The 27999-nt window shown below is 50.5% G+C and overlaps 1 protein-coding gene across 2 annotated transcripts in view; it reads left to right on the top strand.

Annotated features, from left to right (window-relative positions):
* The window catches only part of RGS9 (regulator of G protein signaling 9), a 63407-nt gene extending 38698 nt beyond the window's left edge, over positions 1–24709 (top strand). Inside the window, exons 12-19 of one of the 2 annotated variants that reach the window (XM_012747470.3) lie at positions 2679–2792; positions 5414–5529; positions 9064–9151; positions 11039–11177; positions 12897–12982; positions 15239–15356; positions 22393–22877; positions 24202–24708. In XM_012747470.3, the coding sequence (XP_012602924.2) occupies positions 2679–2792; positions 5414–5529; positions 9064–9151; positions 11039–11177; positions 12897–12982; positions 15239–15356; positions 22393–22877; positions 24202–24352 (1297 nt within the window). In that variant the 3' untranslated portion in view covers positions 24353–24708. Of the gene's footprint in view, positions 1–2678; positions 2793–5413; positions 5530–9063; positions 9152–11038; positions 11178–12896; positions 12983–15238; positions 15357–22392; positions 22878–24201 lie in introns of both variants that reach the window. The other variant, XM_075994695.1, reaches the window with a different exon arrangement.
* Positions 24710–27999: the final 3290 nt, after the last annotated feature.

Genomic DNA, 27999 nt, shown 5'->3' with positions numbered 1-27999 from the left:
AATATCCACTGTTAAACCTTGATTTAAAATCCAGTGAGGATAAATTGGAAATTTATGTTTGATTTATTGAACTTTCAGGCAACCTTGATCCAGTCCCCCACAGGACATAATCTGGGGGCCACAAAAGGGTTTGGTCCCTCCCCATTGCAAGCAGTTATCCTTTTGAAATGTGCAATGTGGAATGCATTTCAGTACCACATTGCTAACTCTGAGGTTTTCCTATATACATGAAAATGAACTTGGCTTATTTCTGGGGAAGCACAATGTGCCTAATCGTTTATTCAGACCGTGTAAGACTCAGGTCATTGTACTAATTGAGACCGAAGAATTCAGTTTTGTGCTGTGTCTTCCTTCAAATATAGTTAGAGGTTGGACTCTTGTAAAAATATTTTTTCCCCTAAGTCTGGTTGCTAGGGAATCTTGTAAAAATCTTTTCTATCTCCTCAAATCTCTAGTTTTCAAAACTGTCACCTGCCCAAGAAAAGGTACCCTGACCCCACCTACATTTTTCAGCGACTCTCTCTGCTGCTGAGACCTCCTCCCAGAGCAGGAATGCACCTGTGTACTCAGGAGGTGCTCACTTTGGTTTATAATGATAATCACTGTTCTGTGATGAAGTCAAAGCTTTTTACTCTGATGTTCCAGAAACCCAGTTTCATGAAACCAAACAGATAGAAAATTGAAGAAGGGTCAAGGGTACTTCTTAGACCCACTTCCCAATTTTTACTTATCTCAGGGGCTCATTACAATAATTTTGACACCGTTAGTGTTTCCACTTATGGACCAGCTTTTTTTTCCCCCCTTCAGCTGCTTGACTGGTAAATGTCTTATTAAAGAATAAGAGAGTCTTGGGAGAAATGAATCCAAGGGCTTGAGTTCTGCATAGACTTGCAAATGTACTGCTGTAGTTTATCTCGAGGGCACGGATCTTGTTCTATCAAAATCCCAGTAATATATGACATAGTTTAAAATAGGTAGAAGGAAGATACTGAATGTTCCCACCACTGAGAAATAATAAATGTTGGAGATGATGGATATGCTAATTACTCTGATTTGATCAGTATATTTTCATTATATGTATTGAAACATCACAATGTGTCCCATGAATATGTACAATTATTATTTATCACTTAAAAAATTTTTTTTAATTAAAAAATAAATTAATGAACTCACCATAAAAAAATGGCATGGGTAGACAGTAGGTGCCTTATGTATCCACTATGGGCCCAATTCCCCACTGGTGGGAAGAAGGGACAGCAGGTTTCTCCACACTTCCTGGCCACCAGGAATGTTTTGACTCAGAAGATCTGACTCATCTCAATGCAATTAACTCTGGTTTTTTGTTTTTTTTAAATTGACACATAATAATTGTACATATTTATGGGGTACATTGTGATTTTTTTTAAGAGACAGGATCTCATTTTATCACCCAGGCTGGAGTGCAATGGCACAATCCTAGCTCACTGCAGCCTTATACTCCTGGGCACAAGTGATCCTCCTGCCTCAGTCTACCAAGTAGCTGGGACTACAGGCGTGCGCCACCATGCCTGGCTAATTTTTTAAATTTGTTTTTAGAGACAGGGTACGTGTAGGGCTGTCACACTGTGTTGCCCAGGCTGGTCCCAAATTTCTGCTCTCAACCAATTGATCCTCCTGTCTCAGCCTCCTGAGTCCCTGGGATTACAGGTGTGAGCCACTGTGCCCGGCTCACAGTGATGTTTTGATACTTATAATGTATAGTGATCAGATCAGGGTAATTAACATACCCATTGTCTCAAACATGTAACATTTCCTTGGGTTGAGAACATTCAATATTCTCTCTTCTAGCTATTTGAAAATACATAGAAAGTAAGACCAAGGATACTAGAGTTTAGGAAGGGTAGGTAGGAAGGGTAGGGGGAATGGCCCTGAAATGAATTCCACATTGCACATTTCAAAAGGATAGCTGCTTGCACTGGGGAGCCACCAAACCCTTTTCTGACTCCCAGATTATGTCCCTTGGGGGGGGGGGCTGGATCAAGGTAGCCTGAAAGTTCAATAAATCAAACATAAATTTCCAATTTCTCCTAACTGGATTTTAAATCAAGGTTTAACAGTGGACATTTAACAGAAGAAGGGAGAAAGAGGGAGAGATTTGTTAAAAGATACAAAATGACAGCTAGATAGGAGGAATAAGTTCTAGTGTTTGATACCACTGTAGGATAACTATAGTTAACAATGAAATATATTTGCAAATAGCTAGAGGAGAGGGAATTAGCTCTTTCCTCAAACAGTTCATTTGTGGTTCATGCCTCAATTAGACCCCAGACTGTGACAACCTCCTGCTTCCAAGACAGGTGTGGAGATGCCTGTTTGAACAAGGGCCAACTGAGTTGGCTTTGAGTCTAAAAAAACTGATAAAATGTAAGGAAGCCAAATTTTAATGAAATAGGCACAGAGAAATGGCAAAGGAACGGGATTGGGAGATGACATTTTGTTTCGCAAGTAGAATAGGGACAGATCCTGTCAAATACCTGCCAATCCCAAGGGCTATTAAAGCATTTATCTGAGAAGACAGGAACACGTGTGTAACTAAATCAATACAGGAAAAGGCGGACAGGCTGGTCAATCAACCTGAGTATCGATTTCGTCTCTTGGGTGTTGAGCTTCTAGGAAACTGTTTTCCATTTGCTTTTCAGGATTGTCAAATACAGCGAGCAGTTCTCGTCCAACGATGCCATCATGTCGGGCTGCCTCCCCAGCAACCCTTGGATAACAGACGATACCCAGTTCTGGGATTTAAATGCCAAATTGTATGTATTTTATATATATATATATATATATATATATATATATAGTTTTTATTTTATTTTATTTTATTTATTTTTATTTATTTATTTTTTTTGGCCAGGAACATGTGTAGAATTTTTTTTTTTAAAACAGCTTTTTGAGTTTTAATTCACATGCCATGCAAGTTCATCTATTTACACTGTTCAACTCAGTGCTATTTATTATATTCATAGAGCAGTGCCATCATCCCTACGATTGATTTTAAAACATTTTAATCACCCAAGAAAGAAATTCCTTACCCCCCTCTGGCCTTAGGCAACCATGGATCTCTGTTCTGTCTCTATGGATTTGCCTGTTCTGCACATTTTGTATAAAGGGAAGCATATATTAAGTTGTCTTTTGTGACTAGCTTTTTTCACTTAGCATAATTATTTCAAGACTTATTTCACCCCTGTGTATGGGTGAATAATATTCATGACGTGGATAAACCACGTTTTGTTTATCCTTTCATCTGTTGGTGGACATTTGGGTTGTCCCTGCGTTCTAGCTGTCACGAATGATGCTGCAACGAGCATTCACGTACAGGTTTTTGTTTTCATTTCTCTTGGGTATATACTAGGAGTGGAATTGCTGAGTCAAATGATGACTGTGTTGACCAATATATTACTTTTGAAGATGAAAAAGATTGTCTTTATGGCTTTGCACGTCTGATATCTAATTAGAGTAAACGTAAGTTCCAGGAAGGCAGGGCCCTAAGCTTGCCCTGGCTGGGACTCCTTTCCTTTTGCTCTGTTTGTGAATCTTGAACACCTGTTGCAACTGTAGCAGCACAAACGTGCAGCCTGGAAGACGGGGCGAGGGCGGGACTGCAGGAGGAGAGTCTGGGCCAACCGAGGGAGGAGGAAAAGGGTCTTCCGGTCAACTCCAGAAGCTGGGGGCAGGAGAAGGGATGCGTGAGTGAATGAGGGAGGCAGGGTGACAGGAGCCCAAGTATGCGCTGCTGCAGGGGTCAGCGCCCAGGCTGTCACCTCCTGAGGCGTCAGGAACCCACAGGTAACAACGACCCCCAGCCAGGGAAGCAGGTATGGCCTTGGGGGCAGGGCTGATTCTGCTCTTGAAGCGGTTGTTGTACCTATTCCACGTGGCCTGCTCTGAGCAGCTGACGGCTTCTGGAAGCCACTTGTCTGGAGCTTGGGGTCACCTGTCTGCTGGGGTCACCTGAGCTAAAGGCTCTAGAACTGCCTTCTGGGGAGGCTTCCCTCTCCCTATGGAGCCTCTGTCTGTCTCTAGTGTATCCGATAAGAGAGGCGACATGCACCTCTTGTTTAATTGGTCTGTGTTGCTCTCTTTTCCCCACTGGAGTGTTTTAAAAGCTCCGCTGGCTTTCGTGAGTACCTGGGTCAGATTGGTCCAGGGCATGGGTTCTGGACCTGCAGCGGCAGCAGCCGGAACCTGTGAGACATGCACATTCCTGGGCTCCACTTGCACCTCGCAAACCAGGAGCTCTGCTCTGGGGGCCCAGCAGGCTGTTGCAATGAGTCTTTTAGGTGATTCTGATGCATGGTGACATTTGCAAATCGCTGACTTAATCCTGGCTCTGCTTCTTTCTAGTTGTTATGTGAGCTAAGACACGTATTTAGCCTCAGTCTTCAGCAATGAAATGGGATAATAATGCTCAACTCATAGTGTTCTCTTAAGGATCCAGCAGCATGAGTGTAAAACCCAGTACCTCACCTGTGGTGACGCCCCCCATAAGTGGTAGCTGTGACTGTCACTAGGGCTTATTGTTTTTACACTTGCTGTCAGAAGCGTGAGCTGGCTTGGATACTTTATTTTGGACCCCATAGACGTGATTTGTACCTGGTTCCCAGTTGCTTTACCTCAGTGGGAAACGTGGCATGATGGACTTGAAACTCTTTCAAAGGGACCCTGTTGGCTTTAGGAGAATTCTATAAGGAAAAAGAGAGAAAACCAGTATTTTCTGGATTTTACGGAATGATAGACCTCTGCTAGCTGGGCTTCCATGTCTTACCTGGGGCAGGGGAGATCTTTCTGAACACGGAAGTGGTGTGGCCTTGTAGCTCAGAGGAAGCCCTGGGAGAGTACACCGATGGCACGGGGTGTCTGTCCAGCGGCTCCCATGGCCTAAAGGCGGGCACAGGAAGAACCACCAGCTCCCACCAGAAGCTGGGGTGGGAGACAAGCACCCTGCGAGTGCAGTGACTGTCGCACCCGTCACCAGGGCTGCTCCAGAATTCTCTCCTGGTCTGGGTAGCAGCCTGACCCGCTGCTGCCACCAGGCATTGGAGGAGGCATTCGAGTTCTTTTGCCCCGAAGGTGAAGGGTGCAGGGCGAGCATGAGGGTCCCCATGGGGTCCCCTGTGGGCACCCTCCTTCCCTCTGGGAAGGCCATCTCCTTGACGTGAGCCCCAGGGACTTGTCTGAGGCTGCATCTTCCTAGCGAGCGATTACTTGCATGTTCACGCAGGGATTGGGGGAGGAGGAGGACTGGGCCGAGCCCTGGGCTGTGGGACTCAAGGGCGTTGGGGGAGCTGACACCCTTGACCCCCTCCCAGACCACCTCCTGGCACGGCCCCTGCCTCGCATGGAGTGTCGGTGACTTCACACACCCTTGTCTTTGCAGGGTGGAAATCCCAACCAAGATGCGGGTGGAACGATGGGCCATCAACTTCAGTGAACTGATCCGAGACCCCAAGGGTCGACAAAGCTTCCAGTACTTTCTCAAGAAAGAATTCAGTGGTGGGTCTTTTTTTTTTTTTTTTTTTTTTTAAGAAAATTACTTTTAGAAACACTCCTTTAATGTCTAGCCTAGGGTTTTGGGGATTTCTGGGCAGGTGTTTCCGTAGCTTTGATTATGCCCTTAAATAGGTGCTTACTTTGACAGCTTTAAGAATGGAACCGGAGTGTGGGACCCATTCTTTCCGTAGGCTCTAAGAAGCCCCATAGTGTGGGGGAAAAATCACATCTGCTCACAAGCGTCCCTCGCATTTCTGAGGGCTCCATCTTGGCTGTCCTTACCGTCTCCCAAAGGGGTTCTTCCTTCTCCTGCCTAAAAGCACAGCTTTTTGGGGAAACCTTGAAGAAGGGAATGGAGACAGGCAGTCTTCCTCTTTTTGCCTGCCAGCCTGGTTTTCTTTAGCTCGGCGGTGCTGCACATGTGATTCACCTGGGGATACTTTAAAGCCTATGTTTGCCTGGTTCCATCCCCAGAGAGTGCCTTTTATTGGTTGGGGTTGGAATCTCCGAAGTTTTGGAAACTCCCCACAGGATTCTAATGTGCAGGTGACTGGGAGCACCGCCTTAACCCCAGCCTGATTTCTTCAGAGCCTTGGGAGTGTGTGGATTTTAATGGAATGGGAAGGGCCACATCCTATAGCCCATCTCTGGATGTCTCCTTGTGGTAGCACTTGTGAGTTCTTCAATATATTGCACATCTGGTAAAACCAAGAGGCTGGATTAGAACCAATTTCACTAGGCGTTCAGTTGGCTTCACCACCTCCACTGAAATGTTTATTTTTATAAGATGCATTTACTTCTGTCCCAAGTCCCAGCCCTGGGGAACTTCACTTTTGAGCCTGGACACTCGGCCGCCTGCTACCTAAAACCTACTTATCTGTCGGGTTGCTCCTGACGCTAATCCTACTAGACATGCCTTTAGCCTGGTTGACTGCCAGATGCAGAACATTACACTATAATATGGATTGTTGAAAATCCTTCTCTCTAATCAAGTCTAATTGCCATGATTTAATAAAACCCAGAAAACGTGGATGGAAAAGGGGCATGCTGGAGAACAAGTGGTTATGTTGCCATCTAGTGGCGAAATGACAAACGACACCCTGAATTTATCTCACATGCTTTCCTTAAAAGTGAGAAACAGGTGAGACTATTTCCCAGCATTATTTAAACTGTACTGTTGCCAATCTTCTCATGAGAGTCTTGCGGTTTTAAAAAAAATTTACATTGAAATGTGATTCGCCTACTATGAAATTCACCCTTTCAAAGTGTACAATTCACTGGTTTTTAATACATACACTAAATTGTGCAATCATAACCACTATATATTCCAGATCATTTTCACCACCCCAAAACGAAACCCATTACCCATTAGAAGTCATCCCCTATGCCTCCGTCTCCCCCACCTGCTCCCCACTGCTCCCCTGCCCCCAACTCAGCTCTGAGCAACCACAAATCTACTTTCCATGCCTGTGGGTTTGGTTATTCTGGACATTTCATATAAATGGAATCATACAACATGTGACCTTCTGTCATCTTTCACTTAGCATAATGTTTCCATGTTGTAGCCTATGACAGAGCTTCATTCCTTTTTATGACCACATCATAATTTATTGTATGGGTATACCACATTCTGTTTATCTGTTCCTCATCAGTGAACATTTGGGTGGTTCCCAAACTTTTGGCTATTGTGAATACTTGCTTATTTAATACCTAAAGCAATACACTGCCTTCTGCTATGGGCAAGGTGGTCTATACTGCATTCGATGTCAGACCAGTTGCCTGTCAGTTCAGCATGTTGCTGGCCTGTGACCCCCGTCCAAGGAACACCCTCGAGTTCATGCTGAAGAGGAAGGACCTCTGTAGAGTTATGTGACAAATGCCAACTAGTTTAGAATTGTATAGCCTTTTCAAATCTGTATAGTTTTTTCAAAAAAAAAAAAAAACACAACAGTTGACCCTTGAACAACATAATGGGGTTTGTATGGCACGGGTCCACTTATATGTAGATTTTTTTCAATAAATATATTGGAGAATTTGGGGTAGACTTACCATAATTTGGAAAAATGTGCAGATAAACTGCATGCCTAGAAATATTGAAAAAATTAATAAAAAAATTACATGTATGTCATGAATACATAAAATAAATGTATTAATAGATACTGGTCTATTTAAATGTTAATTGCCTGTTTATGTTGTTGGTAAGGCTTCCAGTCAACAGTAGGCTATTGTAGTTAAGTTTTGGGGGAGTTAAAAGTTAGTAATATGTGCCTGGGAGCTGTGATTCACACCTGTAATCTCAGCACTTTGGGAGGGTGAGGTGGGAAGATTGCTTGAGGTCAGGGGTTTGAGACCAGCCTGGGCAATGTAGCAAGACCCCATCTCTAAAAAAAAAAATTGTAAGAAATTAGCCAGGCGTGGTGGCAAGTGCCTATGGTCCTTGCTACTGGGGAGACTGAAGCAGGAGGATCACTTGAACCCAGGAATTCAAGGCTACAGTGAGCTGTGATTGGGCCACTGCACTCCAGCCTGGGTAACAGAGTGAGTCTGTCTCACTTTTGAGCCTGTCTCAAAAAACCAAAAATAACAACAACAACAAAAAAACAAAAAGAGAACACAAAGTTATATGTGAATTTTCGAGTGCATGCGAGTCAGTGCCCCTAAGCCACACATTGCTCAAGGGTCAACTGTACAATGACAGGAAAAGAAGGGTTCTCTTGTCCATTTCCCCACACAGCAGCACTCCACAATTTACACATACACACAGGCTCTTGCTCTCCCATTGGTGTGGTCATCTTCATTTTCCTAGGCACAAATTGCTCCCCCCACCCCCGGGATCACCGTATTCCCAATGCTTGTGGGTGCTGTGGAGCAGGGTTAGAGAACTTCAGGTTGGAAGGAGACGCAGGGAGCTGGCTTTCCTTCTGGGCCAGAGGACTGGACTCCCTCCAGCTCAGGGGGTGCTCGGTGAAGTCCCCCTCGTGGCCAGGCCTTCCCTGAGGGTCCCACACATCAGGACTGCTGCTCGAGTGGCCATTCTGCACACGCAGTCGTCAAAGAGCAGCGAAGTAAACAGAAAACCCATACTGTAGCAACACTGGATGAGCCTACGCGAGCCTGTTCAGGCAGTATTTGCTACAGCCAAATTCTAGGGCAAAAAGAATGTGACAGCCTCAGGAGGGTTAGTGTGAGCTCTGACCTCACTGCTGGAGGGAAGGACAGCAGCCGCAGTGAGGACGCATTGCTGCCCAACTAGTTTATTTCAGAGACCACGTATGGAGCAGGTACTAGGTTCCCAATACACCCCTTCCCCCAGGCCCCAGAAGTGAGATGTGGCCCCTTCCCCGCAGGAGTATTTTGTGCAACCTCACAGCTTGTGCAACCCCACAGCCATGGCTTGTTTTGCAGAAGAAAAGACGTTCACTGAGCCAGGGAACCGAATCTATCCCCAGTCGACCCATTTCTCTTATTTCTTCTTTTTTTCTCCCAACTTGTTTCCTGTCCGGCTCTCACCCGCGTGGACCCCGCCTCCTGGTGCAGGGGAGAACCTGGGATTCTGGGAAGCCTGTGAGGACCTCAAGTACGGAGATCAGTCCAAGGTCAAGGAGAAAGCCGAGGAGATTTACAAGTGAGGACTGGCCAGAAGGTTGGGCGAGGCTCCCCCGGGCTTCCCGCTGACCACCCTGTCGAGTTGGAGCTGGAGACAGGGTGGGAGTGGCCACAGCTGGCATGGCAGTCACTGCCCTGCCGTGCTGTGAACACCTCCCTGCTGCTTTGGGAGGTCTGGGTTCCTCTCTCCTATGGGAACGTGGCTAGGGGCTGAAAAAGCATAAACTCCAAATTACAGTGCAAAATGCTTTGCCTTTGACTAAGCCCTGAGGTCTCCTGAGAGAGGGTATGTGTGTGTGTATGAGAGAGAGAGGTGAGATGGGGAACTCTTCCGCAAGCTGCCCAAGAGATGCGAAGACCGTGAAGGGAGGTCCCCCCACGTGTCTGGGACAGTGAGCCCAGCTTGGGGTACGTGGGCGGCACAAATGTATCCCTCTCCAGGCCTTGCATCCAAATTACCTGGGAGCCAATGGTTCCTTTTAAAGGGGTCAATCCTGCTTTTAATGGCCAGGTGGAAGGACAGGGAGGCATGTGACGGGGCCACCAAAGTTGCTGAGAGCCACACTCCCACCCCTGCAATGCTCCTGCCCCCCGCCAGCCTGCTGGGCGCTGCTGGCCTGCTGTGCTCCTATCCCTGCGGTTCCTCCTGTCTGCACTAGCCACGGTGGACGGTGGCCTTGGGCCCCAAGTGTCCAGCATTTTTAATTCAGACTCATGCATAGCCATGGTTCTCCAAGCCCATGTACCACTGTGGGCTGAAACCAGCCCTTTGCGGCCACCAGGCTGTGCGCAGAGCCTTGGACAGCAGGCCGGGCAGTTCTGTCCCTCTAAGAACTTGGCCTTTGGGATCGCTGATGTCCTTTCTTCAAATGGGCTCAGGTTGGGCCACCCCAATTTCCAGAGAGGCGCCAAGAACATAGAGAGGAAGAGCTTGAGGTCTCACTTCTCACATTTACTCTCTTGCAAATTTGCCCACCTCCTCCCACAGGGAGGGGCTCTGCACACCCCAAGAAAAGGGGGTGGGGTTGGGGTGGAGAGAACTGTTGGGCCAGGAAGGTCCCATGATGTCCTTCCCCAGAATAGCAGGCGCCTGACTGCCTCATGCACAATGACACATGGGTGAATCCTAATTCCAGAAATCCGCTGCAAGGGAGCTTGCGGCCTCCAACTCTATATCAGCTTCCTTCCTCCCCAGTTAGGTAAATCCAAGTTTGAATTCCAAAATTTTAATGTGCATCTTAGAAGGGTGGGAAAATATCCACGTGAGTAATTCTAACCCCACGATGACTCGGAATCAGAAGTATTAGGCGAGGTCGGTGCGCCCCAAATCACAGGTAGACCCACAGGACTCACAAAGTGTGGCCCAGTTTGGTTTCACTGGGGCCACTGGCCTGGCTGCCCAGGGGTCCAACCTCTGGACGCTGGGATTTTATGGGCTGCCTCCAACTCAGCATTTGAGATTGGGCTGGGGGAGAGCACAGGGCCCCAGAACGCCTGTTTGGAGGTGTTTTTGCCTGGTCCCAAATTGGCCCCGGGACCCCAGTGAGTCAGGAGGCACAAGGTGTGACGTTGGAGCTTGGATTCTTCACCCTCATGGCCAGGGCCTATCCCAACCTGGACTTACCACACCCTGGCCCCTTTTTGCCCTCTCTCCTGGAGGTGGGAGATTCATAGTGGGATATATTCACATTCCCAACACTGCATCGTTGCTTTCTTGCTTCTGGGAAAAGTTGCTCAACAACCTCTTCAAAAGCTCAACCTCTTTTGTGTCTCCTTAAAAAAGGGACCACTCTCACCCTAGATAACATGAGTGGCCTCCCTTCCCTCCCAAGGGCCCGCGAGGGTTTCACTAATGGACTTGGTTCAGCTCCTTTCACTAACATTCCCACCCTCTGCCCCCCTACAGGCTGTTCCTGGCCCCAGGGGCGAGGCGCTGGATCAACATAGACGGCAAAACCATGGACATCACGGTGAAGGGGCTGCGGCACCCCCACCGCTACGTGCTGGACGCCGCGCAGACCCACATCTACATGCTCATGAAGAAGGTAGGTGGCGCCTGTGCCCGGGATACGGGGGCCAGGGGGCCCTCCCCTCCGCACCTGGAAAGTTCCTTACATGTGGGACAAAGGGAGATGACACGAGGATAGCACCTTGCCATCCCAGTGGTGGGAATGCGGAGTTGTCAGCCGTCTCTTCCACCCTCCACCCTTTTTGAACCCCTTTCCCAGCCCGCTGGCCAGGGAGGACCCCCCTCTAGACGCCGTGCGCGTGCATTCGTGGGGCCTCACTCTGCAGCAGCAGTACGGCCGGTAGTGATGACGTCAGTGGCGAGAGCATGGTTACGATAGCCGCGTTCATCGGGCGCTTAGAACGTGCAGGTGCTGGAAGCCAACCCACGCGGAGGCATGGCGACTGCAGGCCCCAGTGCCCCAACCCCCAAGATCTCGCGAGAGGTGGGGCTGGGATTCCCATTCCCCCCTGTCTGAGTGCCAAGCCCGGGAGTTTAGCGCTGTTGCAGAGCGGCTGGCCTTGGCCGGAGGGTACACGTAGGGGGTGTAGTGTCTAAAAGAGACAGATTAGGTGTCACCGTCGTTAAACCCTGTGAGAATTCAGATAGACTTCTGAATTAGGAATCCCATGTGAACACGGTGGGAATTTTCAGAGAATTGTCAAAATAAATAAACAAATAAATAAAGGGAACCTGAGAGAAAATCGGTCACATTCTTTTTTTTTTTGACGTTTTGCATTATTTTATTTTATTGGAAGTCACATTCTTAAGAAATTAGTATTTGAGGCTAGGAGTTAGCTTTAGGGGAGTTGTCTAGTTTGGTTCTTCTTTGGGGTCATCCCTGACAGGACTCTCTTTGGGGGTGTCCACTTCACTTTGCGGCAGTGACGTCTCTAATGGTGAAATGTCCCTATAAACTTTGTTGTAGGATGTGGGTTTGTGTGTGTGGTCAATGTTTGTGAGCTGCCCCAATTTATGTTCCTTCTATTCAGCCTTTTATTTGCATTATAAAAATATTTTTACTTTACTTTGAAAACATGTACTAATTTAGAATTTTCGCCAAGCCAGATTAGCCATTTTTTATCATGTCTTTTTTTATCAGTGGGGTTTCTCTGTTTTTGCTACTACAAGATTCACAGCAGGGTTTCTTTAATAATATTCCTGCTTAATATATTTTAAAATGTTTTTGATTCTTAAAAATATAGTTTCCATAGAGCCTTTTAGGGGATGCCCAGGGAGGCCAGCTACTGGCCAGGACGGGGCAAGTCGTAGGTAACTCAAGAACAGGATGGCATATACTATAGCCCCGTCCTGTGGCAACATGACCCAGTGGCTCCATAATTCCTATTCCCAGACTCTATCCTGGTTCTCATAACTTTCATAGTTACCACTTTGTCTTTAGAACAGTACCATTTCAATAAATTAGGCAAAATATTCTCAATCTTTGGGTTGTGGCAGTGGGCTTGGTCCCGTGTTTGTTACGACTGGACTTTTCAGACGGCTTGGCTTGGAGCGGGCAGAGTAGGTGCATTTCTAGCAAGTTCCCCAGTGAAATTGGCACTGCTGGCCTGGGAACCACACTTGTAACCCCTGCTCTCGACACCTACCTAAACAAACACCCTCTCTGTACAAGGAGACAAATTCTCTTGCAGTTTTCATTTTGCTGCCGAGGGAGGGCTCGGGAATGGGGCAAGCGTGTTTGTTTGGCTTGGCTGTGTCTCTCTCATAATTACTGTTTTTCTCTTCCTCCCTCTAGGATTCTTACGCTCGCTATTTAAAATCTCCCATCTATAAGGAAATGCTGGCCAAAGCTATTGAACCTCAGGAAACCAGCAAGAGAAGGCACGTGGAGTTGTCTGTCATTGCTGGCTGCCCGCTGTTTGTTTACAGAGGAGTGAGGGTCTCTTGCAGCCAAATGGCTCTTATTGAGATAGTTGCCTAATGAAAATATTGGGGACTGGGGAGTACTGCTTAGGGGACAAGTGCCTCCTTTGCTTCAGCATGCTGTGAAATCACTCTAGCAAGATTTCTGTAGTAATTCCCACCAGCGAATTTGTTTCCTTTAATGCTGGTTTGAAAAAGTTTTGATTATCAGTTCAATAATTACCCTTATCACAAATGGAAGCATCTCGCTGGTTTTATATTAGGCACAGCTATACTTCTCCACCCTCAAACTGATGTATGGGGATTAATTTAGCTACACCCTCATATTTAAATCATTCCAGGACTTTAGAGAGAATAGCATATGGCACCCCAAGAGAAAATGCTAGACTGGGAGGAAGCCAACGGTAACATCCTGAGTATTCTTTCTGCTCTGGGGGACTGCCTTTTGGAAGTGCTTAACTCGTTCATTCTCACTCTCCTCATTGGCGATGTGGAGCATCTCTTCTTGTAGAGCCACTGGGACAGTGGATGAAATAATGTTCTGAGGGGCAGATTGAACTCTTTTTTTGGGGAAAAAAAATACAGGGATTGAAGATTCAAAAGAGTAACCAAATGACAGCTTGAACAAAGTCGTGGGATCTGGCAGAGGTTTCCCCACTGGCGGCCATGTGTCCTGTCCCCCCGCGGTCAGTAAATGTTCCCGTTCAGCCCACGCTGGGCTTTTCTCCAATATCTTCAGTCAGTGCAAAACGGAGGTGGCTGGACCAGAGCCTTTATCAAAAGGGCTTGAAAAAACACCCAACTTGGTTTCATTCTTGAGGATAATGACCCTGTTATGAAAAGGAGAGAAAGGAGGTCTTTGTGGGGCTGTTCTTCTAGGTTTACAGAGTGAGGAAGGGAGTTCAGTGCCCCTGGGGACTTAAAAGCGTCTCCTTTAAGCCAGAAGAAAGGGCCGTAATAGTTCCAGAAGTTCTGCCAGAAAGTAATGGGGAAAGGAAGGGGAGTTTTGTACTTCTCTCTCCAGATATTTTATAATTTGGGGCAGACATGGGAATTCAGCTGGGGTCTTTTCTGGGGCACAGCTGGGGCTTTGAGTTCCTGGGCTGGCATAGACCGCCGGTGGAGTGCTTGGCTTCGGTGTGGGGCACAGCAGCCGGGTAATGTTGTCTTCACTGTTGTGAGTGAGAATTATGTGTAAATGTGTTTGCGAAGTGCGAAGCTTGGCCTGAATCCACGGGGGGACTGCAGTGGGTGTGTGAATTTGTTCCATGACTTGCAGGTATAAGGCAATGTATTAAAACATAATTTTCCCAGGGCAGGGTAAACCTAGCTCCAAGCCTTCTGCTTGGCAGAGCTAGTGAGAGATCCAACGTGAGGCTTTACTTCTTGGTAGGGGAGCCCTCCTCTTCCCTAGGATAGATACAAGAGTTCTAGGAGCTTATGTAGTCCAGAAATTTGGAGTAGGTCGTAGTCTTCGGTCTATCACTGCTGCTGAAATGCATATTTTCCAAGCCTATGTCAGCCCTCAAAGGCAAGTGTCTCAGCTGCTCACCACCCGCTGCAGCCCTCAGACACCTGGAGCTTTGTCCTGGCTCCTAAGGCCATGGTAGAGAGAGTATGGTCCCAGGAACCCATGTTTGGCTTCTGACACATGCCATCTTTGACAGGTGCCAAAGATATTGTGCATGAGCAAGGTACCACCAGCTCAGCATTCCCTTCGGGCCCTTCCCTCTTTTTCTGTCCACTGAGGCCTGGCGCTCTTGGAGAGTCTAGCTCCTTCCTTCCCTCCCAGAGTCTTGGCTTTTTAAAAACAAATGCTCCAACTCCCTCCTGAGGCTGGAGCCCTTGGCATCTAGCACCCAAGCCCTTCTTGCCCCCTTCTTTCATGAAGATCTTACAGGAAGTTAAGATAACAAAGTTCATTTCTAAACATCACAGAAGGTTTGTCTGTCATCTGCACCATCCAAGGAACCTTCCTTGAGCCCAACCTAAACCTGACGGCAGTTGGTGCTCACTAAGATCTCGTCCTCCCAGGGGGAGGACAGAGCCAAGGCTGGGCATGGCCCTGAGGACCCCACCTGAGTTTCACTGGGAAAAGGAGGGAACAAATCCAGATTCTGGCCTCCCAGCCCCCACTCCCACCAGGTGTGACACTGTCATCATTGGGCAAGCAGCGTCATTTTCCACCAACCACCAATCTGTCCTTCCTTCCAGTGCCAGCCTCCCATTTATGCGGCGTCACCTGCGCTCCAGCCCGAGCCCCGTCATCCTGAGGCAGCTGGAGGAGGAGGCCAAGGCTCGAGAAGCTGCCAACACGGTGGACATCACCCAGGTCATGAGCAAGCTGGACCGTAGGAGCCAACTCAGGAAGGAGCTGCCTCCTAAATAAATCTGTGGTTCCGGGGGATGGGGGCATGCACTTGGGAGGGACAAAACAAAGAAAGGCAGGGCCAGAGTCTAGAAGATTCCATTTCCCATGAGTGGTACAGTAGAGTCATCAGTTCCATCCCATAGTCCTCTAAGTTCCTTCGTGGTGGACTTGCTGATGCCACAGCAGCTAGAGCTTGTCCCCCTGCTCAGCAGGGGATGGGGTGGGCCATGGTGGTAGGTGGGGGGCACCTGACTCAGTGGCTGTGTGACTGCCTGCCTTACCTTAGCAAGTTCTTGCAGTGAGAACCACAGGGAAAACAGGCTGCTTCGTGTACCACTATTTGCTTTGGAAAACTTAAGAGAAGGCCTCTCCCACCCACAAGGCATAGTTTTTCCAGGAGCAGTTGGTTAAAATAGCTTTATGAAGCTCTTTGTCCTGTCTCTCCAGTTTAGACTCTTGCTTCTAGAGCATTCTGAGATCCCCCAGGGGATGAGCTGCAGGGTTCCCCTGGAGAAGCACTTACCCTGAGCCCCTCTGTCACACCTGCCTGGAAAGGCCCCGCTACAACATCTCTCCTGTTGGGCCTGTTCTTCGTCACAGCTACCTGAGGGCTGGTGGGCTGTCGTTTTCCCGTCTTCCCAGCCCCGTGTGTGTGCTGGGGAAATAAGTAGCTTGCAGGAATGAAAGGTGTAGGCCTCTAGGGCAGTCTTCGTGGGCTATCTTATCTGACTAAGCAACAAAGGTGCTGATGTGTCTTCATTCGTGGGAAGAAGGATAGTAGATGTCTGTGGCATTCAGGGTGAGTCAGGATCAAAGATAAGACACCCTGGGGTATTTTCGAGGTGTTGGTGCTTCTCTCCTTGGTAGGTGTAGACCAGGCCAGCCCGGTGGGCAGGGATAGAGAGAAAAGACAGTTCGAACTCTGACCTTGGGAAGTCTAGAAGGTCATTCTTGAAGTTAGGCTTGCCCCCTGCACTTGTATAGGAATGCAAAAGAGAGAAGACCAGAGGTGAGTGAGAGACCAACCTTGCCAAGCAGGAATACTGGCTCAACACATTTATTGGGCACTTGCTGTGTGCAAGGCATTGGTGAATAAGTTACACATATTTCCTCACTCATGGAGCTTATAGTCTAGGATGGATACGAAGTAATTAAACAAATTCTCAGGTAGCCGTTGCTGGGTAACAACCAGCCACAAGACTAGAGTGGCACACAACAAGACACGTCTATTATTGATGTACAGTGGGGTCATCCATGTGGCCCCTTCACAGTCTCTTCCACTTCATTTTATTGGCCAAAGCAAGTCCTCCAGCCAGCCCGGATTCTAGGGGTGGGTAAATGGACTCTATCTCTTTAGTGAAAGAAATTTCAAAGTCTCATGGCAAAAGACATGGACACAGGGACAGCTAAAGCATCGTGGCCATCACTGCAATTCACGACACAAATACAAGATAAAACCTGTCGAGCAGATGATGAAGGAAATGAACGTGGTTCTGTAATGGGGAAGCTTGTAGCTCCTGGGGACTCAGGGCTTGATACACTTGTGTGGCTTCACCACTGCTCACCTCCAGGCATCAGGTCTTTCCCACTCTGACTCTTGCCTCCTGGGTTTTTCGGGGAGTAGCTAGCACCAGTGTTGTAAAAAGCATCATTTTAAGTGTTATTTCACCATTATTTCGCCATCTTCAAAGACTCCAGGAGGCATTTCACCAGCATTTTTAGAGGAGTGGTTTCATGAGCTCACAGTCTGAGATGATGCTCGCAGAGATTTCTATGTGGATGCCTAGCTAAGGGGCTATTTCGAAGAAGTCAGTCCTAAAGCCTTTAAAATAACCATTCTTTAAAGAATTATCTCCCCATCAATCACCATTACTTCAAGAACGGTAGCCCCTTTCGCCATCCTTTCGTGAATAATTTTTGGGAGCTGGCCTTCATGAGAGGTGATTGTGTATCCCCTCAACCTAAGTGTTGCCAGCACTCTGCCCACCAACCCTAAATCCAGTCCAGGAAAGTCTCCTGTTTGGTAGTGAAGGGCTGCAGGTCCCTCCCTAGGCCTGAGGTCTTGCAAGAGCATCTGCAGTTCCTGCTACAGCCGGGCAGGTGGCAGCTGCTCTTGCTACCTTTGTTCCCCTGCACTGAACGGCAGCCCCACAGGGCCTTGTGAATCTCCAGTAGCATCAGAAATAGTATTGATTTGGAGAATATTAATGATATATTTAAGTCATTATGATAGTCTCTGTTATGCCACATATTTACACAGCATCTTAATTCCTTAATGTCATATTTTAAATAATTTAAGTTACACTAGAATATAAATTATTCTGTAAGGTACCAGGGTTTCCTTTAGAGAACATTTTCCAGCTTGACTTTTAGAGAAAAGACAGCTTTCGTTGTATTAAGTGAAAATGCAAGGGCCAGGGATGAAACATGAGTCAAGTGCCCAGGAACATGCCTGGCACATTGTAAGTGCTCAATAAGTGCTAGCTGCTGTTACTGTCACCACCTTCATCATCATGACCACCATCATCATCCTCCTTACCATCATCGGCATCACTGCCATCATCACCACCATCACCACCACCATCCTCCTCCTCCTCCTCATCACCACCATCATCATAATCACTGTCACCATCACTGTCATCGTGTCCTCGCCCTCACTGTCACTATCAACACACGACCATCCTCACCCTCATGGTCTCAGAACAAGCTTGTGCTTTCTTCCCTCTGGCAGTGTTGTTTGAGACAGTGGCTCATTATTCTTTCTTATTTAAGGCATTTCCGGGGGGGGGGGGTTTAAAAGACTGTTGTCCCAAACCATCTCACTTCTCTGCTCCCCCAGAATCTCGCAGTGTGGCCCTCCCAGCTCTCCGGGGAACGTTAGGATATGTTCGAGGGGAGGAGGGTGGGGCATTGGTGTCGTGTCCTCCGTCTGCAGCTCCTAGGAGGGGACTGACGGGCAGCAGTGTAGGGTCTGGTCAGTCCCGTGGCCCCGAGTTCCGTGACTGCAGCAGGGTCAGTTCTGATGGGAAGGTGCTGGACGGTGTTGAGGGGGATGAGCGGTAGGAGGAATGACATGTTCACCTGTGCGGACTTTTCCCCGTGGGGCCAGCTTCGCTAGTTTGCTCTGGGGCAGCGGAGAAGCGAGGAGCGGAGCAGACGGGGAGGGGAGACACACACTGCATGCTGTGCCCGGATGTGGCCCTCTGCTCACCTCCCTGCTCCCCACAAGTGGGACTCCAGGTGGCCACAAGCTCTCCATCAAACTCTCACCCAGACAGAACACGAATGACATCTCTGTGCACCATCCGCTTGGCCGTCCATTGACAAGCCTGTGGTTGTGTCCTCGTGTTAACGTGCCCGCGCCATTTCCTGCTCTTCCCCACCCTGGGCTCCCTTGCACAATAAAAAAGCGGCACACAGCAAAGCCGCACCAAGCTCTCCTTCACTGTCTCTGTCGCGTCACGTTCTTTGCCGTGTGTCCTGCATGCCGCTGCTTTGCTGCCTCACGCCACAGGTAGGTGGGGCACAGGCTGGGGGGCGGGTTTGTGGGTCCCTGGTGGGAGAGGTGGGGAAGGCATCCTGCTTAGAGTGTCCAGGCCCGGCAATGCTAATGGCCATTTGCCCAGAAGAAAGGACCGTCTCAGGCCAGGTAAGTGGCCACCTTCCTCACCTGTCTGTCATTCATCCTGGAAAAGAGAAGATGCCAGGGGAGGCGTGGGGTGGGGAGAAGAGGGACAGAGAGAGAGGAAGGAGGAGGGAGGAGGGCACAGAACTGGGGCTATATGGAGAGGCTAGTCCCGTCATAAGTTTTGTGATCTTGGTCCAGTTGCATCACCTCCACGAGCCTTGGTTTTCTTATCTGTAAAGTGGGATCATAACAGGAGTTTATTACAAATTCTAAGGAAGTAGGATTCAATGTAATGAACTCAGAAGGCCCCATTTTGATACCTCTCTATTTTGACAAAGTCTGTTTTTTTAGTTTTGGTATTTTGGGCCCATTCTCCAGGACCCCAAGTCCTATCTGAATCCTATAGGCGGTAGGATGGTGTTATGGGTCAGTAGAAAAAACAGGGGCTTTTGGGTCACACAGACCTGGGCTCCGAGTCTCATTTAGTCATCGCTTCAGTTTTCTCTTGCTGTATAAGAACAGACCACAAGCAACAGACATTTATTAGCTTACAGTTGGCAAGTGAGGCTTGGCGGGTGTCTCTGTCTGTCCAGGCTGCTATAACGACATGACATAAACAGGGCGGCTATAAACCACAGACATTTCCCATGGTGCCATCCCTGGAGGCTGGGACGTCCGTGACTGCGGCAGATCTGGTGTCCGGCGAGGGAGGGCTGCTCTCTGGTTCACGGATGGCACCTTGTGCTGCGTCCTTACGAGGTGGAGGGGCCGAGCTAGCTCTCTGGGGTCTGCCCTCATGACCCAATGACCTCCCAAAGGCCATCACCTTGGGGGCAAGGACTTCAACATATGAATTTTGTGGGGGGACACAAACCTTGGCCTCTAGCAGCCAGGTTCCCTGCTCAGGGTCTCACGCCCCCGGTGACGGCCAGGCTGACTGGGCTGTTACCTGGAGCCTCTTGGGAAGAATCTGCTTCCAAACTCATTCGGGCCGTTGGCAGGATTCGGTTCCTTGTTTTGGGACCGAGGGTCCCGTTCCCTTGCTGGCCGTCAGCGGGGGCTGCTGTCGGCTTGCAGGGGCCGCGCACGTTCCTTGCCGTGTGGCCTCTCCAGCCTTAAAGCCAGCAGTGGAGACTTTTGCCCCTGGTTGAATCCCGGTCATGCTTTGACGCTCTCTGACCCCTGCACCTGGTCTTGACTCAGATTGAAAGGACACCTGGACACACCCGGCTCTGCCTCATCACAGAGCCTGGCCGCAGGAGTGACCGTCCCATGGCACTTACAGCTCACGCTCGCACTCAAGGGCAGAGGGCATCTTGGGACCATCTTACTGCCCAGTGATGAGAGCTGGGGAGGGCAGTGAAGCTGTCTGCACCTCCATTTTCTGTTCTCTAAAATGCGGTGGTTATACTGATAGATGAGCCGAGTGCCTAGCATGGAGTAGCTGCTTGATCTATTTCAGGGCCATAATTTTCACCTAACAGTTGTCCCCCAAACCCTTACTCAGGGCCAAGCTTTCCCCCGTTGTTATTATCATTCTTTGCAGAAGGTGTCCCGAGTGGAGACGCACCCCCTGCAGAAGGGGAGTGGCTAGAGGCTTGGTGCAGAGCTCTTTGAGCAGAACAAGCCCAGGTGTCGGTTTGAAAATGCTTCCCCCGAGGAGCACCTCGCTGAGATTCTCCTTCAGTGCGTCTGGGCTGAGCCTGGTTCTGCGTTTGTAAGGAGCACCCTGGGTGATCTGCCTGCCACACCCAGGCATGCAGCTGGCGGTCACTACACAGGCTTTGCAGCCAGCAAGCCGGATTTCGAAGCCTGCCCCACTGTGCGCAGAGGGGCGTCCCTGGGGGAGTGGGTTGGCATCTCACAGCATCAGTTTCCCCATCTGTAAAATGGGGATAGTAACAGTTAGTTGCTTCACTGAGGGGCTCTCTGGATGGAGCAAGTGCAATAATCCACGATTGCTGAGCAAAGTGCCTGGCCCAGGGTCTCACCTTTGCTGAGTCCTGGCTGTGAATTAACATCATTATTAGTGTCATAGCCCAATGCCACAAGGTGGCCTGTGGGAATCTGGGGCTCCGAGCTGCAGTTTTAGAACAGAATCTCGTTTGAACTTCAGGGAGTGAATGGGAAGGAATGGAGACCCCAGACTAGCCCTCTGTGGCCCTCTGCCCTTTCCCTTCCTCGGAAAGGCTGTTTGTGGGTGCACCTGCGCTCCCCTCTGTAGGTGATCTGGAAAGGGGCTGCCCCCTGCAGGAGCAAGCAGCCTCCTGCTAGGCCTTAGGGCCACCTCCTTCTGCCCAGGGCAGTGCCCGGGCCCAAGGGGCAGGAGGATGCCTCTGAGCAAGACCCCCAAGTGGCTGTGGCACTTTAAAAGAGGATTTGTTCTTTACTGGAGTCACTTTCAGTTCCCTCTTGGAGGCGGTGCTGGGCTGACTGTCGCGGAGCCCCCAGCCCCTTCTCCCAGAACCAGCACGTCCCCAGCTCTGTTCACGCTGGGATTTGACTTGGCACAGGGCCACAGCAGGCCTTTGGGAGGGGGCACAGCCCACGTGTCCCATGTGTTCTGCCAAGGGAAGGGAGGTAATAGCAGAGAGCACCCCTGAAAATTTCAATTTTAATTTCCGTTTGTCAGCTCAGACAAAGCTCTTGCAGGCTCCTTGGGTTGAAGACACCAGACCCACCCCTCCTGCCCACATGCTCTGGGGCTTGGGCCTTGGTGGCCCAGGAAGGTTGAAGCACTTCCCCTTTCTCCGATGAATACCTCCTCACCCTGTGTTCTGTTTCCATCTCACCTGCACCGCCTGGTTTGGGGATCAGCTGCCCAAAGGGGTTGTCAGTGTGGACACCAGTCTGGGCCCAAGGCACGGTGTGGCTTCAGGCCTGGAGGAGTCAGGGAGGCGTGAGCTGGGCCTTCCGGCACCTCCATGGCTCTGCTAATGGTGTTTTAAGTGCCTCCAGGCCTGAGGTTGGAGACCAAGGATGGGGAAAGCATGCCAAGGGTTGTGGCAGGTCCTAAGCATTGCTCTTGTGGGGACAGGAGTGGAGGGGTGATTGGGAATTCGGCCTGGCCATGGCCCAGCATGCCAGGCTTGGAGGAAGGTCAGCTTGTGCCCTGGGATACAACTCGCTGGCACCAGGGACGGTGGCCAGGGCTAGGGGACAGGCAGGTCCCTGGGCAGGAGGCTCCATGTGGCTGTGCCATTGTCATAGGTGGCTTTGGGCTCCCTTCCCACCTCCCTGCAGGGTAGCCAGGCTAGGCCTGTGCTCTCCCCATTGGAAGGGGGCTAGTTGTCGCAGGGAAGCCCGGGGCCCTGCTCGAGTGCTGGCCACACGAGCCACCGCTGAGCGTTTTCCTTTCCTTCCCTACAGCCGGGCCAGCACTTGGCCCCCAGCCCGCACCTGGCGGTGTACACTGGGACCTGTGTGCCCCCCTCTCCTTCCAGCCCCTTCGCCTCTGCCTGCCGGTCCCCCAGGAGGCCCTTCCCCTCGCCCGGCCGCTTCATCCGGCGGCCCAGCAGCACCATCTGCCCCTCGCCCATCAGAGTGGCCTTGGAGAGCTCCTCGGGCGTGGAGCAGAAGGGGGAGCCCGGCGGGTCCAGGGCCCCCCACGGGCCCTCCGACACCGAGGGCAGCGAGGCCTCCGTGGACGGCGCCTGGCCCCGCAGCCGCCCCAGGGCGCCCCCCAAGGCCCGCATGGCTCTGTCCTTCAGCAGGTTTCTGCGACGGGGCTGTCTGGCCTCGCCCGTCTTCGCCAGGCTGTCACCCAAGTGCCCCGCGGTGTCCCACGGGAAGGTGCAGCCCCTGGGGGACGTGGGCCAGCAGCTGCCACGGCTGAAATCCAAGAGAGTGGCCAAGTAAGAACCAGGGAGTGGGGTGTGCCGTGTGTGCACCGGGCCCCACCGTGCCCTGGAGCTGGCGGCTGAGGTGGGGCCGGGTGGGAAGGTGTGGAGAGCAGACACCTAGATGGGCCGCTCAGATCCCTGGGCCCCCAGAAGGTCTCCAGAAACTCAGTTTGTCCTCCTCTCTCTTCCCAAGAAGGCGGAGAAGGAGCAAGCATCTTTCTTTTCCATCTTTTCCCCCTTCTAAGCTCTTTTGCTCACCCTGCCCCATCCCAAAACTATTAGTCTAATAATCCATTGTGTTTGTAAACAGCAGGGAAGATTGGGGGCAGCAGTGAAACCCTCAGGTGGCAGGATGCCCAGGGCATGGTCCAGGGACTCTGCCCCTCCCCCACCTAAGTGCCTTGGTCCCCTCCCCCCCCCTCCTGCACCCACCCACACCGTCTCTCAGAGGGGCTTGTGGGGATCCTTGTTCCAGCAGCTGTGTCTGTGAAGATGAAAGTGCCCAACTTCTGCCTGAGCAGTGGCCCCTCTAAATTCTGTTTGTGGCAGTCCTGCAAGGCTGACCTCTGAGAGCCCCAGGTGCCCCGAGGCAGTGCACAGGGTGCCGAACTGAGGCTCTGAGTGCTTGACAATGCCTGGACCAGTGCCAGGAAGAAAAGTTGCAAACAATGCAAGTCAGAGAACCAGCCCCCCCCCCCTTTACTGGGTTTTGGGGGAGGCGGTCAGGTGCAGCCCTGCACCAATCACCACGCTCCTGGTTTGGCCCTGCCTGGGCTTGGAGAAGGGAGCGCCATGCAGAGTCTTAGGTTGCCATGACTATCCAAGGAGAGTGGCTTCTGCCCACAGTATGCACGGCCAGCCGGGTGGAGGTTGTCACTTGCACCTGCCCGTGTTGCTGGCGGAGGGGGAGGGCGGGTGACTCTGGGTGCCTCAGGAGAGGGTCAGGATCCAGGGTGTGTCTATTGATTTTTCCCAACTCGCCCTGCCGAGGGAACGTTCTAGCTCTGCGGCTACTGCTATGCCTCACACCTGGCTTTCGCGGGACTCTCTTCCCGGGGTCCCCACTTTCTCAGAGGGCAGTTTAAAGGACTACCATGTCCTGCAGGGACATCCTGAATTCATCAAAAACCATAAACATTCAAGCCCCTTGGAAATGAAAATAAAGTATCTTCAGGATTATCCTTAATTCAACAGACAAATATGAGCCCTCAATAAAAGGGATCCAGGAAGCCAATCGCTGCGCACCTGGACCCCAATCTTCAGGGCTGTCAGGATAATCCGGGGATTTGCCGTCCCTCCCGCCCCTACATGACTTGCCTTCCTCTTGCCCCTGAAGCTTTTTCCAGATCAAAATGGACGTGCCCACGGAGAGCGGGCTCTGCCTCATGGACTCGGAGGACACCGCGACAGGAGAGGCGGGTGACCGGGCCATAGAGAAGGAGGTCATCTGCCCCTGGGAGAGCCAGGCCGCGGGGAAAGCAGGCTGAGCCAGGGCCTTGGACCAGGAGGACGCTCCCGGCAGGCGCCACACGGGGGCGCCACAGGACACGTTTGCTGGAGAACCAAAGCGCGTTAGGGTGATGTCCCAGGACTGGAGGGACAAGGTGGGGTGGATTGTGGCAAAGGACGCTCTGGCTGGCTCCCGGTGTGGCCAACTCCTCCTCCTCCTCCTGACTTTCCCTCCCTTGAGCAGAAAAAAAGGCATGTGGACCAGAAGACTTTCCTTGCTGCCTTAAAACCGATAAAAGGTTAACTTGTAAGAGTTTTCTCGGATTGGAATGTTAGTGTGTCTGGTTTTATTTATGAGCAATTATTTTATTTATGAGCGATTATTTATGAGTTAAACTCACGTCTCCTTCAGTTTTCTGGAAAATGGATGTCATCGAGTCACTTCCAAGAGCTTCCTTGCTGTCTACACTGGCTTGTATGTGAGGCTTCGTCAGCTAGGCACCCCAGGGCTGCCCCGGGGGGTGGGGAGGGCTGGGGAAGGCACGCTCCTAGAACGCCAGGCGTGTTCATTCAGATTCTCCAAGAAGCAGACACCAAGATGGGATCTGATGGACCAGAGATTTGTTGGGGAAGGTACTATCAGGGCCCGAGCTGGAGGAGCTGGGGGTTGGGGGTCTGGACTGTGCAGTGCAGGAGTGATCTCTGGGAATGAGGAGTGGGCAGGGAGAGTCTCCAATGGCATCATGGTTCCAAGAAAGTTTTGGCCAGGTCACTGGGGTGCCCCTAAGCCAAAATCATGGTTGGAGGGGTCCTGCATTGCACCCCCACCATGCACCGTCACTGCCGGGAGCCCCGTGGGAAGGAAGCCTGGCTGTGGCGGGCACACACTGGTGGGTCCTGAGCTGCAGCAGCTGGGACATCAGCCCACGTGCTCCCTGCAGGAGGGGCTCAGAGCACTCATTTCCACGAACACCGTACCAGGCCAGCAGGCACTTCCAGAGATTCGCCCCCCACCAACCTCTTCCCTTAGCTATTTATTCAACAAGTATTTATTGAGTCCCTACAAAGTGCCAGGCACTGTGCTAGGCCCTGGGGATGTAGCTGTGAGTAGAACTCCTTGCCTCAAGGAATTCATCCAGAGCAGTGGTTCTCCAGCAGGTCAATTTTGCACCCTACCCCCACCCCTCCTGAGACATTGGGCAGTGTCTGGAGATATTTTTGGTTGTCAGGACTGGGGCAGCCAGCGGGGGGTGCTATGGCATCTAGTGGGTAAATTCCGGGGATGCTGATGAACATCTTCCAATCCACAGAACAGAAGATTGTGGGTCCAAAATATCAGTGGGGCCACTGTCTTGAAACCCTGAACCAGAAGCTACAGACCACACCCTTGTCTTTGGTTTCCGCCCAAGCCCTGGAGCACCAGCAGGTCCTGCTGGGATGATAATTGGATTGGACAGTGGGTTGAGGTTAAGGGCTACATGGTAATGAAACAATTCTTAAAAGTTGCACAGAAGGTCCCACAGGAGAAAACAATGAAGTGGTTTGCCAAACCACCCATTACATTCCTCCCCTTGAACCCCTATCTTCATCAGAATTCAATTAGTAGATAAGAGCCCCTGACTTGCTTTTAACCTCTGACAATTTATCTTATTTGGCCCATAAATACCGGGGCTGCTGAATCATCTCTCTGTGCACTTCTAGAAATAAATCTTGGGTAGGTTCCTGGCTGAAGCCTGGACTTGCTGATCCCTGCAGGGAAACCACAAACGCTTTAATACTCACAGAGCATTGCTCTTTTCAGAGTCTAAGACGTCTGCTCCCTCAGGCTCACCGAGGAATCACTCCTCAAGGGTTGAGGAAACTCTTCTCCCAGAAAGTAAGTGAAGTGGTCTGGGTCTTTCTTGGAAGGTGAATGGGCTGATTAATTTGATGCCTTTATTTGCAAAGCTGGTCAAAAACGAGATTAAAGGTGAAGCAGTCCATACCCTAAGTCGATGACCAGCCAGTGTGTCGAGAAATAAGGAAAAATCTCAACCCTAGATATGGATACTGGTGTCTATGGGGCTCCACTCCTAAGCCCCCAGGGTCCTAAAGAGAACCTAAGCCCACATGGTTCCCTCGCCTAACTGACAAGGCTCCAGGATCCACAGGTTGGATAAAGTCCAGGCTACAGTTCAGTAATAAACAGACCGCAGAGGGAAGGAAGTGGTTCAGATGTGAAGCAGTGTCTGTCTCTGTCACATAGTTGCCCAAAGGCATGAGGGCAGCTCAGGGAGCATGGAGTCCAGGGAAGAGAAGAAATCCAGGGACCGATAGTTTTTTATCTTATCTTGTTGCTCCATCCAAGTCCTAGTCACAGGTCTGATGATTCTCTGTCTTGTCTGGACATTAGAATCCACTGGGGGAAATTGAAAGATCCTCATGTCCAAGGCACACGGAATCCAATCATGTCAGAATCTCTGGGGGGTAGAGGCTCAGCATCAGGAGTTTTTTACACACCCTTTCCCAGGTGATTCCAATGTCCCGCTGAGGTCGGGAAGCACTGCCCCGAGGTAGTGATTGAAGCTGGTTCACCACTCATGCCCAAGTCCATGCCCAGGGAGCTAATGGGAAAAAAGGAAGTGGTGGGAAGGCAGCTGCTTCTTAAGTTCTCAATCAGGAAGTAGCATGTGCCATTTCTACTCACACCCATTGGTCTGTGCTTGGTCACATGGCCACACCTAGCTGCAAAGGAGCCGGGAAATGGAGTCTCCAGTTAGGCCGATGTGTGAGTAGCTGGAGTTTCGAATACTAGGAAGGAAGATGGGGAGGATGGATATCGGGGGTATCTCCCACAGTGGAGCCATTACACACAGTCTTGGGGGCAATGGAAAGTATGGTGGAGGTGGGGCAAAAGGAGACAGGAGTGGCTGCTTAGTTTTTGTTTAGCCAAACGTTTGATAAATGCCTATAAAACGCAGCTAGGCTCTGTGCTGCGGTTAGGTGGCTTTTCACTCGCTCAGACTGAATGCCTGTGGGGTGTCAACACCAAGCATGGTGCTGAGGTGAAGCTGATTCCCCCATGGAGCTGCTGTTGTTGCTCTGAAGCCAGCCAGGGAGGTTGGATCTTCGAGCCACAGGTGTAGCCAGGCTGCAGGTGTGAGAGTCCTGCCCTGCCCCCTTTCAGCTCGCGATTCCTCATCTGTGAGCTGGGGGTGACAATATGACCCTCATCACAGGGCTATTTGGAAACATGTAGACTGAGATGACATATAACTTTATTGCCTGTTAAGAAGTTTATATGGTGCAAGAAGAAAACAATTTTATTTTTTTCCATGTAATGCTTCGTTTAAAGCTATGCTGTGAGTCGTTTCTTTGCCTACCCCTGGATGAAAGCTCCGAGGAGTCCCATCACTTTTCTGGGCACTTTCAGATAATAAAAATCCTCCAGGCACTATCAGTGACAAGAGCAGTCTCAATTGAGCTCTGTATGCAGTTCGAAAATGAGCGAAATAAGCAAAACCCAGAATTTCATCTGCAGGTAAAGCTCCTTCCCTCCTCCAGCCTGGGCTGTTCCGGCCGGGACTGGCATCTGGGGGCTGCGGGAGAGGGAGGGGTGGGGCGGGAGAGCACGGACATGCTCAGTTGACCAATACAGACTCCGTTCAGCATGGTGCCCTTGGACCCCCTGCTGGCTCGTACTGAG

This window comes from Microcebus murinus, chromosome 18 (assembly GCF_040939455.1).
Source record: "Microcebus murinus isolate Inina chromosome 18, M.murinus_Inina_mat1.0, whole genome shotgun sequence".
Classification (NCBI taxonomy): Eukaryota; Metazoa; Chordata; class Mammalia; order Primates; family Cheirogaleidae; genus Microcebus; species Microcebus murinus.
Note: the sequence above shows the minus strand (reverse complement) of the source record. Positions and strands in the feature narration are given on the sequence as shown.